Below are 12209 nucleotides of genomic sequence, written 5' to 3' on the forward strand. Positions count from 1 at the left end.
TTTTGTAGTTGATCTATTTTTCTTTCTGAATTTTAAAAAGAGCTTTATCCTTAATAATATAAACTTGTGTGACTATGTACCTAGTTATAGACTTCTTTTTTTTAAATTTTAATTCCTTTTCATCAGTGCTTGGCTGACTGTGAGTCTGGAGGCTTGTGTTCTGTAGTCATGGGGAATGCTTTTTTATTTTTTTCCTGTTTTCCTTTTTCTTTGTCCTCTGAACTCTGAATACTGGTCCTCCTAGTTGATTTATTTTTCTTTTCTCTCTCCTCCCCCCGAAGTATAATTGACCTAGAACAAACTGCATTTTTTTAATGTGTACAGTTTAATACATTTTGACATGTGTCCGTGCATGGACTCATCACCAAAACCGAGGTAATGAATATCACCTCTTATTTTGGAATCGTATTCTATGTTGCGCATATATTACATTTTGATTTTCATTCATCGGATTGCTTTTCATTCATCCGATTGGTGAACATTTGAGTTATTTCCAGTTTTTGGCTATTAAGAAAAACTGTGAACATTGGTATACACATCTTTGTGTGTGGACGTAAAGCTTTCATTTTTTTAGAGAAATGGTTGCATTGTATGTTGGTGTTTGAGTATTTAAAAAGAAAAAACTAGCCAGACTGTTTTCTAAAGAGGCTGTACTGTTTTATTGCCAACAGCAATGTATGAGAGGTCTGGTTTTGCACTTCCTTGTCAGCACTGAGTGTGGTTAGTCTTTCTGGTTGTAGCCATTCTAGTGCAGTGTTATGGCAATGTGAGTTCAGTTTGCATTTCCCTGATGACAAATGATGCTGAGCATCTCTTTAGGTGCTTTTTTGCCTTCCTTATATCTTCTTGAGTGGGTATCTGTTCATATCTCCCCCCCCCCCCTTTTCTAAGAGCAAGGACTTTTTTTTTTTCCTTGTATGAGAGTGGAGGAATCTTAGTTCCCCAACCAGGTATTGAACCCCCACACACAGCAGTGAAAGCAGAGAGTCCTACAAGGGAAGTCCCTTTTGCCCCTTATTAAGTTGGATGGTTTGTCTTACTGAATTAGAGAGTTTTTTACATATTGATTTTTTTTGGTAAATATTTTCTTTTAATCTGTGATTTCCTTTTTCATGCAAAAAAGAGCAAAAGTTTTTAATTTTAGTAAAGCCTGCTTTCTTTTGTCTGTGTGTTACTGCTTTTTGTGTTATGTTTAAGAAATCTTTGTCAAAGCCAAGGTCACTGAGATTTTTCTTATGTTTTCTTAGTTTTTAAAATTATACTGTTATAAAATTATACTTCATGCTATGCTTTCTCTTTTTTAGCTTTTTTTTTTCTTTAATGGTGAATCACATTGATTTTTAAATGTTAACATGAATCTGGCATTTCAGATAAATAAACCCCATGTGGTTATGGTGTACTATTTTTTATATACGTGGGAGTTAATTTGCCAAGTTACCACTATTCATTTCTAGAAATTTTTCATCATTCCAAATAGAAACTCTGTACTCACCTAAACAACAATTCTGTGCTTCCCCTGCCACTTACTTTCTGTCTTATGAATTTGCCTATTCTAAGAACTAATGTAAGTGGAATCATATATTTGTTATTTTGTTTCTGGTGTATTTCACTTTTTCATTTTGCGTAATGTTTTTAGGATTCATCCTTGTTTAGCATTTATCAATTTTTTTTTTTTCAGGATTTTGGAAACCTTTAAATGCCGTATTTATAAGCAAACTGGAGTTTCTTGTATTTCACAACCCCATTCTTAGAGTCTGTGCTCTGGTCATTTCTGTATGAGAGCTGACAAAGGGCAGAGTGCTGCCTTGTTTAACATCAGTTGGGAGTGTGTGTGTGTGTCGGTGGACTCAAAATTTTTCCATTCTGCTTGTGTTTGTGAATGACCTCAATAGTGCAACAATATTGATTTGGGGTATAACAAAATTTTAGTGAGCAGATGAGTTCGCAAATTTGGAATTCGTGAATAAAGAAGACCAGTTGTATGTGCGCCACATAAGGTGGTTGTGTGGATTGAGTCAGTAAATCCAAGTTCACAGCTTCAAATAGTGCCTTGCACCGACTTATAAGTTAATTTTGGTAGTTTATATATCCAAGTAAAAGTGGAGATGTTTTTGTGTCTAGTTCTTAGTAGCGTTGCATCGTATAGAATTGTGCTGTTTGCCTGCAGTGAAATCTAGGTTTCCCACCTTGCTTTTTTCTTTCTTGGTCAGATTTGTCAATTTTGTTGATCTTGTAAAACAACTGACTTTTGGTTTCATAGATGATTTATTTGCTTGTGGCTGCACTGGGTCTTGATGCCGCGTGAGGGCTTTGTCGAGTTGTGGTGTGTGGGCTTCTCGTTGTAGTGGCTTCTGCTGTTGCAGAGCTCAGGCTTTTGGCACGAGGGCTTCAGTAGCTGCAGCACAAGGGCTCAGACTTGCAGCTCACAGGTTCTAGAGCAGAGGCTCAGGAGTTGTGGCGCACAGGCTTAGTGGCTCTGTGGCACGTGGGGTCTTCCGGGATGAGGGCTCGAACTTGGGTCCCCTGCATTGGCAGGTGGGTTATCCACTGTGCCACCAGGGAAGTCTGGTTTCATAGATTTTTTTGGAAAATTGTCCTTTTTATTCTCTGTGTCATTTTCCCTCATACTTGTTTTCTTCCTTCTGCTTGCTTTGGATTTATTTGGCTCTTCCAGTGTCAAGTTGGAAGGTTAGGTAATTGACTTGAGATCTTTCTTAATATAAACATTTACAGCTATAAATTTTCCTCTGAACACTGCTTTGGGGCTTTATAATATTAGTTTTCATATGTCATATCTTGTTTTTCATTCATCTTAAATCATTTTCTGATTTCCCTTCTGATTTCTTCTTCATTGGTTATTCCTGAGTGTGTTGTTAAATTTCCCATGTTTACAAATTTGCCAACTTTTCTCCAGTTATTGAGCTCGAATTTTATTTACTTTGTTGTGGTTGAAGAACACGCTTTGAATTACTTTCATGCTTGTAAATTTATTGAGGCTTGTTTCATGGCCCAGCTATTGGTCTATCCTAGAGAATGTTGCACATGCAGTCAAGAATGTATACAGTCTGTTGAGTGGAGTGTTTCACAGAAGTCTGTTATAGACTAATGCAGTGACACCTGCAAGGCTTCGCCTCTGAGATTAATGTCTGGTATCTGACATAACCCCAGCTGGAGGGTGGCTCCTCCCAGCTGTCTTAAACCCCACTTCTCTCCTGCAGACGAGCCAGTCTGTGGTCTAAGCTGTATCTTCATCAGGTCCCTGGTTCTTTTCTCTGTTCCTTTTCACCACAACTTACCCCATTCTTGAGAATGCCCTTGGGTGTGAATTTCTCCACAATGAAGTGAGTTCTGAACTTTCTAAGGTTTTCTTGACTAGATTGCTCTTTGCCTCCAGACTGTTTCCAAAGGCTTTAAATTTAAATGCTTTTGTCTTTTTCAAAACAGTCTCACTAGTTCAGCTGGAGAGCAGGTGAGCAGAAGTCATCATGCCGTCATGCTGGCAGTCCAGCTCACCAGTATGCTCTCTGGGCGAGTGACGATCAGGTTCACACATCGGCATACTATGTGTCCCCTGTAGTTCTGGCTGTGGTCCTTGACGCACGTTACAGGTGTTGGTTAAGTTCATGCTGAATCTAGTGAAATTGCAAGTAATCACGCTGACATATGGCTTAAGGTACCAGCTCTGAATTCAGATGACTGAGTTCAATCCTGGTCTCTGAACTTGACAGAAGTATGACTTTGGAAAACCACTTAAGCCCTCTGAGCATTTGTGTTCTCATTAGTAAGTGAGATGCTCTGTACCTCACAGGGTTGTTGTGAGGAGAGAGGGAAATAATCCATGAGTAAAAGTCCTGAGAACAGTGCCTATCCCATTTTAAGTATTCTGTAAACGTTGGTGGTAATTAGTAGTCCTTGTTGACTGACACCATATAAAAATGGAGAGCTGACAAGCAACGTGAAAAAGTACTAATCACTAAAACTGTGAAGTTTTTCTATTTGGCAACTATATCAAAATTTATGGCCTGAATTTTTAACCAGAATACTGTAATTTACATTTTTCAGTAGCCTTGTGACCCTTTCTCCCCCAAGTATCACCTGTGTTTTGTAAGTCCTTTCTGAAGTTCTGAGCTGCTTTAAGGGAAATCTAAAACCAAGTTCTCAGTATCTTATCTGTCAAGAATCCACCTGCAATGCAGGAGACCCCAGTTTGATTCCTGGGTTGGGAAGATCCGCTGGAGAAGGGATAGGCTACCCACTCCAGTATTCTTGGGCTTCCCTTGGGGCTCAGCTGGTAAAGAACCCGCCTGTAATTCAGGAGACCTGGGCTGGATCCCTGGGTTGGGAAGATCCCCTGGAGAAGGGATAGGTTACCCACTTCAGTATTCTTGGGCTTCTCTTGTGGCTCAGCTGGTAAAGAATGTGCCTGCCATGTGGGAGACCTGGGTTCAATCCCTGGTTTGGGAACATCCCCTGGAGAAGGGAACAGCTACTCACTCCAGTATTCTGGCTTGGAGAATTCCATGGACTATACAGTCCATGGGGCCTCAAAGAGTCAGACACGACTGAGCCACTTTGATTTCACTTTCATTAAATGGAGGGCACTCTCATTGCGGTGGAACCTCAGGCATGAGTCCTGATTCTTCTGTGTGTCTGCGCATGCTGCATGCTTAGTTGCTCAGTCATGTCCGACTCTTCGTGATGCTTTGGACTGTAGCCCACCAGTCTCCTTGGTGCATGAGATTCTCCAGACCAAAAACTGAAGTTGCCATGCCCTCCTTCAGGGCATCTTCCCTACCCAGGGATCAAACCCCAGTCTCCTGTGTCTCCTGTGTTGCAGGTGGGTTCTTTATGCTGCTGTGAAATATGTGCAGGCTTACACAAAAAATGCATTTACTTAAATATTACTGATAGTTGGGGTTTCTACCTTACATGTGAAGAGCCGGAAAGTTGTATACGGTTGACTAGAACAACAGGCTGGTGTGGAGTTTATTTTAGGGGTTTTGCATTAAAACCTGTGGAGTGTATTTTTATACAGAGTCACTATTTGTGTGTGGACCATCTTTACTTTTTCACATACCTTCTTTAACTTGATTCTGTGGCGTACTTGTGCAGAAACAGGCTTGTCTGGGATGCAGATAGCTCTTCCTCCTCCTGTGCCGTGGAGAAGTGGGCTTCCTGCGGGATAGGACTGCTCTGACAGCCAGCTTTCCATCAGCCAGGGTGCTGACTGCCCTTCCTCCACAAGCACCCATGTCTTTTGGAAATAGCTGTCTCAAGGTGCCTGGTCCTCCTGGGGCCTGAGCCAGTGATCGGAGGGGAGAGTGCTGGGCTTGACTGGCTGGGCTGTTCGTGCTGCTGCTGCTGCTTCTGGGTCCTCCAGAGGCTCTTACGTGAGCCCCTTTTGGGCCCAGAGCCCTCGGATTCTCCCACATCTGCATGTTTGAGGCACGCCTTCTGATCACATCTACTAGTTTTCCACATTTCGGCATCCCCTGTGATTTACCAGTCACCGACGGTTCTCCTCTTGGTTTTCCAGCACAGCTCTGCACTTGTGGTGGGATGTTTTTAGTCTTCTACGTGGCCCGGGGATAGAAAGGGAAGGCTGCAGTGTGTGCTCAGTTTATTACTGGAAACTCCCAAAGATAACGAAAAGCTATTTGAGGTGAATTGGTTTTCCTGTTCAGAGTAGCTCTCCTTGTAGCTACTCTTTGATTAAGAATCTCTCGAATCCAGCAGCAGATACACTCACATTGTATTTAATGGCCAGGCTCTTGAAGAGTGAGTTCCTTTGTTGAGAATCTTCTCCTGAAGAAAGAAACTCTAGGTTTATGTAATTAATGTGTTGAAGATATCTTTAGAACTCCCAAGAGGAAAATATGTGCCTTTCTTGCTGGGAATGCCTGGAGCTCTTTTCTCAAAATCAGGACCCGCCTACACCTTCTTCCCTAGGCTCTGCTTTCTAGGCAGGGGAAGTGGAAACTCATCATCTACACTCAGCATTTGTTGAAAAGCTGCAATATAGTAAGCCAGCGATCTCCTGTTTTTGTAAATAAAACTTTATTGGAACACATCTATACTCATTCAGGTCCATATTGTTTAGGGGTGCTTTAACTTTATAAAGGCAGAAATGAGTCGTTGCAACTGAGGTCATAGGTCAAGTCAAAAATACTGTCTGACTTCTTGGGAAGCATAAAGAAAGTGGGTCTGGATTCTCCTGCATGTGGTGTCTGCTTGGTTCAGGAGGAAGGGAAGTGTGGACCTTGAGTGTAGAGGGAGTGGAGTGGCACAGCCTCCTGCCTTTATAGAGCTTGTTTTTGTTTGGGAGTCATCAGACGATCTTCTCTGATGGACCTCTGAAATTGACTCGCTTTCCTTCCGGTTCACTGCTTCTGATCAAGCCCCTCTTTCCTGATTCACAGGGTGTCTGCACAGAACTCTGCTAGCCTCTTTTTTTGACACCCACTTCTCCCGATTAGAAATGCAAATTGAAGCCCAATCTCATTGCTTCCCTCTCTCGAGGATCACCCCTGTCCTGAGATTGGTGTTCATCCTTCATCCGCTCTTCTCTGTGCTTTCAGTACATCCCTGTTCATCCCTGAACAAGGCCTAGTGCTTTTTTGTTCGTTTATAATTTTCTGTAAGTGGTATACAGTATGTGTTTTTCTTTACCTGGCTATTTTGGCGTAAGATATATTTGTGACCATCCAGCTGTTTGTGACATTTGTACTTTTTGTTACTTTTGTACATTTGGAATGTTACTTTTGTCTGACATTCCAGTATATGGTTGTACCACAGTTTCATCAATCCTTTCTGTGGGCCCTGTTTTTTTTTTCCCCCCTCATTAAGTTGACCTTTTGTCTTTATATCTTTTAAAAATAGCTTTATTGAGATATGTACCATATAATTCACCCATTAAAATAACAGCTCAGTGTGTTTTATTATGAATGCAGTGGTACAACCAGCACCATTACCTAATTTTAAAACAGTTTCCTCATTTCCAAAAGCAATGTTGTAACCATTTTCAGTCACTTCCTATCTCCTCCGGTCCTCTCCACCCCCACTGCAGATTGAAGCTAATCTGTTTCATTCTAAAGATTTGTCTGTTCTGATTCTTGTAAATAGGATCTTTTGTGGTCTTTTGTGACTGGCTTTAATTTAGCAGAATGTTTTTGAGGTTCCTCCATGAGGTAGCATGTATATGATGGGTTTTTAAGTTCACAATTTCTTTTAATGATACTTTGCATGTGTTATTTTTAAAGTGCCTTTACTAAGAATAAAAACCTAGCTCTTATCATTTGCTAAAGCTCTGGCAGAAAGAAAGATAATGCTTTACCACAAAAATACAGTTGAGAGCCTCCAGGAGTGAGTATAGCACAGTCCTTACCTTTTGAAGAACTTGCAGTGTAGTCGGGGGTTAGAATGACAAACCAAGCAGAAAAACACAGAATAAGAATTGTGAGGACATGGAAGAGGAACAGTTAATCTGTTGGGGGGATGTGTTCAAGGTGTGCTAACACAGTGGCATTCGATCTGAGTCTAGACTTTGGAAAATGAATAAGATGTCAGGAAGGAGTGTTGGTCAGGAGGGAGAAGGAGGAGCAGAGGTGTTGAGAGACGAAAGGGCATCTTCTGGAAACCGGGGAGGTGGGGTGGCCTGAGCAGCGTTGTGGCAGGACCGAGGGCTGGTAAGGGCCAGGCTCGTGGATCTGCACGTGCTGTGGTGGCACTGGAAGACGTAGGAAAGAGAAGACACAGCCGCATTTGTACTTAAAGAAAACTGACAGCATAGAGGGTGGGCTGGAGAAAAGAGAGCCTGGAAGCGGGGCAGTCCATCCAAAGGCCGATCTTTTGGGTGAGAAGTGATGCCTGATGCTGGTAGCAGGAGTGAGAACATATGGCGTGGAGAGGCTTTTTTCAGGTTAAGTTGAAATGGGCGGTAAGGGAGAGAATTCTGGGAAGACTCCCTGGTCTCTCTCTTGCACAGCTGAAGGACTTGGGAATTTGGTCACTGTCCCCCACATAGTCAAGAGTAACTTGTCGTGCTGGAAGCTTTAAGGAGTAAAAATAGCCTATCTTGTAACTTAAAGATGACTAAAAGTATTTTATTTCCAATTCAGAAATGAAGCACAGGTTCATACTGAGCCTAGGATATGTCAATTTCAGACTTGAACAGTCAAACCAAACTACTATTAATTATCACTTCCTCATAGCCAAAAGAATGCAATGGTGTAAAGATTCCTGTCGATGCCAGTAAGCCTAACCCCAATGATGTGGAGTTTGATAATCTGTATTTGGATATGAATGGAATCATCCACCCCTGTACGCATCCTGAAGACAAGTACGTAACCCATTTTTGTCGCTGATAGCACAAGTCACGGAGGAGTGCTATATGATATTACACGTATTTGCTTGTCATTGTAGACCAGCACCAAAAAACGAGGATGAAATGATGGTTGCGATCTTTGAGTACATTGACAGACTCTTCAATATTGTCAGACCAAGACGGCTTCTCTACATGGCAATAGATGGAGTGGTAAGTGCTGAATGACTTAGAATCAGTTCCCCTGTGTGTGTTTTTGCTGTGTTGCCAGTGTCTAGAATGAAAGTCAGCTAAGTGAAGAATAGTTGATGATAATGACTTTGAGAAAGAAAGCCTCATCTTTCAGTCTCTCATTTGCTGTGTTTTGTGAGTGTGCCTGTTTTGTGCCAGAGCCCGTGAGGTCCTGGGGGTGTTGGTGGCTGCCCTGGCTTTAAAGGGCTCGCCAGTGTAGGGGCAGAGGCAGGGGTAGACGGGTAAGGTGAGTCACCCAGGGCCTTCCTGAGCAGCAGCGCATGCAGGGCATTGGGGCATGGAGTGGGCAGTGCTACATGGCAGTGAGACAGTAGAGAGGAGGGGGCCTTTGTCCCATTTATTTACTTACTTATTTTTGAAGAGTTAAGAGTAATGAATGAAATAATTTTGAAAATCCAGAAAACGTTGGGTCTAAGAAGATCAATTTTTCTTTTTACTCAAGGAAAGAATCTTAGCTGCCTGAAAACTTAAGCTACAAGTAACGTGTAGTAAAAAAAAAAAGTAAGGGAGAGGAGTATGTCTTCCTTGGAGCAGATTACAGCTCATATTAGCTAAGTTTCGTGCAGAAGCCCTTTCACTGTACTCCATTGTGCTCTTCTGCTGGGTCAAGGATAAGTTATGTGCACATTTGAATGTTTATAGATATGTACCCATTCTTGTCTGTAACCGTTTTTTTGTTGTTGTTGTTGTTGAAAATATAAATGTAGATCGTAGCACTTCCAAGAGTTAGATTAGGTGGTCTCATTTTACAGGAAAGGGAACTGTTTAAAGAGAATATGAAATGCTTACTTTATGCAGACAGGAAGCTTGAGAGTCCCTTCCAAACCCAATTCAGTAATTGCAAAACCTTACAGTTCAGTTCACTTCATTCACACTTACTCAGTGATTGAAGTTACTTTTGATTAGAGTGATATAAGATAAAGTGTTCTGTTTCTACCCGCTGTGCTTTATTATAGAGACAGGGTGATAATTATGGTCTTGTGAATCCCATTTGGAGACCATTCTTTCTTTCAGGTGTCGCTCAGGGAAGGTCTTCCTGATCCTGGCTCTATGGCAACTACTCCCTTTCTGTGTGCTGAGTTTCTGAGTAAAGCGAGCTTTCCACCTGGGGTGTCTGAAGTATTGTAGCCCAGTGGAACTGTCCCGGGCCCGTCCTTGAGCTGTGCGGCCTTCAGGGCTGTGGCCTCATAGGGGGATTGTCCTTTATTGACACGTCACTCGTTCACCTGACTGAACTGCGTTTAAGGGTTTTGGTCCAAATTTAAGCCCTCAGGTTCTACTGTATGTGGTGAAAGGATTGTTTGGACGTATTACTTAGCTTTTCCATTTGAGTGTGCTATTTTTATAAGAGTAGCTGGTTCAAAATAATGTACAGATATAGTTATGAATGTCTGAAATAGTTTGTGAATATGAAATACCCGTTTTCAGGCACCGCGCGCTAAAATGAACCAGCAGCGTTCAAGGAGGTTCCGAGCATCCAAAGAAGGAATGGAAGCAGCGATAGAGAAGCAGCGAGTCAGGGAAGAGATACTGGCGAAAGGTAAAGAGCGCGCACCTTGGGCTTAGATGTGTTACATGAGCTGTGTGGAGGGGGGCAGGGCTGGTGCTTTCTCCTTTCTAGTAGGTAGGGTTTTAATTTAATCAGGATCCAGGATATCCAGGAGAAGTTTATGTTCACTGTTGAGGGAAAGTAGTTAATAGAATCATTTATTCCTTTAATAAGCTTGTTCGTTTCTGAACTCTCTAGTAAAAGGGAAGTGTAAGTCTCTCAGTCGTGTCCAGCTCTTGCGACCCCATGGACTATACAGTCCGTGAAATTCTTCAGGCCAGAATACTGGAGAGAGTAGCCTTTCCCTTCTCCAGGGGATCTTCCCAACCCAGGGACTGAACCCAGGTCTCCCACACTGCAGGCAGATTCTTTACCAGTTGAGCCACAAGGGAAACTTGTGGACAAAAGGAAGGAATTATGTAGGGAGAGCAAATTGTCAAGTTCCGTCAGGGCGAGTGCAGCCCTTCCGTTCACTTTCATCGGGCTGTAAACTAGAAGTACGTTGAGTGCTTCTTACTGCCTTTTGCTGCGGGGGCTGTTAGGAAGCCGCAGTTCTGTAAACGTTTTCCTCCCGTCAGTCTTGGTGGCTTGCTTGCTGCTTCTCCGTAGCACTCAGGTCTGTTTGCAGAGGCCTGGGGTGATGGCACCATGTTTCCAGGCTGTCCTGGGATCTTGCACACTCTCACTGTGGGTGGAGGTGGTAGCACTGAGGTGCCCAGGGCTCCCTCAGTTCAGGAAGGGGCTTGTGGGGTCGAATGGGGTCATCTTTGCAGTCCGTCTAAGGACTGATGGGTCCAGAGGGAGGAGTTGGCTGTAACTCAGAGAGGAGGGAGACCAGGGTGCTGATCCCCTGGGACCGCTTCTCCCAAGACCCCTGTGGGTGAGGCGCGGTGCCTGCAGGGTGACTCGATCACTGTTGTGTTACCTGAGGCAAAATGATAGACCAGGAAAGCCACCATCATTGGTTCAGGATGTTGTGTTTGGCAGGTGGAAAAAGAGGTGTAGTGTAGTCATCTGAAGCTTGTAGTTACAGTGCATGTAATGTTTTTTAATTTGCTGGAAGTGTGCAAGTACATACATATTTTAACAGCTTGTAATTAATATTCTGATTACTGTTTGTATTTGTAACAGGTTGTCTTTGCTTCTAAATTTCTTTTTTTCTTGAAGATGTTAGAAGTTCAAGAAAAGTCTTTTCAGTGATACAGAGGAAAAAATAGAATTTCTAAATCGCTCTAAGTGATAAAGCTGTGTTAAACTTGGCTTTTTAGTTTTGTTTTTCTTGGGCCCCTTCATCTTAAGAACTGTTGCTGGGATTAGAGCCTCTGCCTCGTGTGTCTGTGTGCACGCACGCATGCGTGCCAGGTCATTAGGAAGAATGTCATTATTTTTATATAACAATAGAGTATCTTTTGTGTACCATGTGTTGTTTGACAGTCATGTTAAAGCAGCTTCATTTAATTCAAGAGGAGGAATCTTATTTTCTTCGAAAAGGGGGAACATTGTTCCTCAGGTGACAACACTTCTCTTTCTTTATATTTCAACTTTCTGTTTTTGTTGTTCTGGTCTAATATTGAGTAACTTACCTCACTGTTTATGGGGAGAACAAAGCATTGCCCCTTCTTCTCTAGGTGGCTATCTTCCTCCAGAAGAAATAAAAGAAAGATTTGACAGCAACTGTATTACACCAGTAAGTAGTCTCATACTTTGCTAGCTATTGCTAACTCTTAAATGATAGGTTAATTTATTTCTTTCTATCATTTTAGGGAACTGAGTTCATGGACAATCTTGCTAAATGCCTTCGCTATTACATAGCTGATCGTTTAAATAATGACCCTGGGTGGAAAAATTTGACAGTAAGTTTCACATTTTGGTACTTCAAAAAGATGAGGGTGACAATTTGAGTCATATCAAAGTCATGTCCTTTGATAGGACTGATATTCTTTGTCTTTTTCTCCCCCCATGAAATGCTGGTTGACTGTTAAGAGGAAAGAGAAGCTTCCAGGGTTATTAGAGATGGGGTGCTTTGCATGGTCCAGTGACCGGCAGCCGAATTTTCTCTCAGTGCCAATTTTGTCCTCTTACCATCGC

The 12209-nt window shown here is 42.3% G+C and overlaps 1 protein-coding gene across 4 annotated transcripts in view; it reads left to right on the forward strand.

Moving 5' to 3' along the window:
* Positions 1-12209, forward strand: part of XRN2 (5'-3' exoribonuclease 2) — a 61450-nt gene that overhangs the window by 2200 nt on the left and 47041 nt on the right. For all 4 annotated transcript variants that reach the window (XM_043478971.1, XM_043478970.1, XM_043478973.1 and 1 more), the window contains exons 2-6: positions 8211-8338; positions 8422-8533; positions 10001-10112; positions 11750-11808; positions 11885-11974. In XM_043478971.1, the coding sequence (XP_043334906.1) occupies positions 8211-8338; positions 8422-8533; positions 10001-10112; positions 11750-11808; positions 11885-11974 (501 nt within the window). The remainder of the gene's footprint in view (positions 1-8210; positions 8339-8421; positions 8534-10000; positions 10113-11749; positions 11809-11884; positions 11975-12209) is intronic.

The sequence above is a fragment of the Cervus canadensis genome, chromosome 10 (assembly GCF_019320065.1).
Source record: "Cervus canadensis isolate Bull #8, Minnesota chromosome 10, ASM1932006v1, whole genome shotgun sequence".
NCBI lineage: Eukaryota > Metazoa > Chordata > Mammalia > Artiodactyla > Cervidae > Cervus > Cervus canadensis.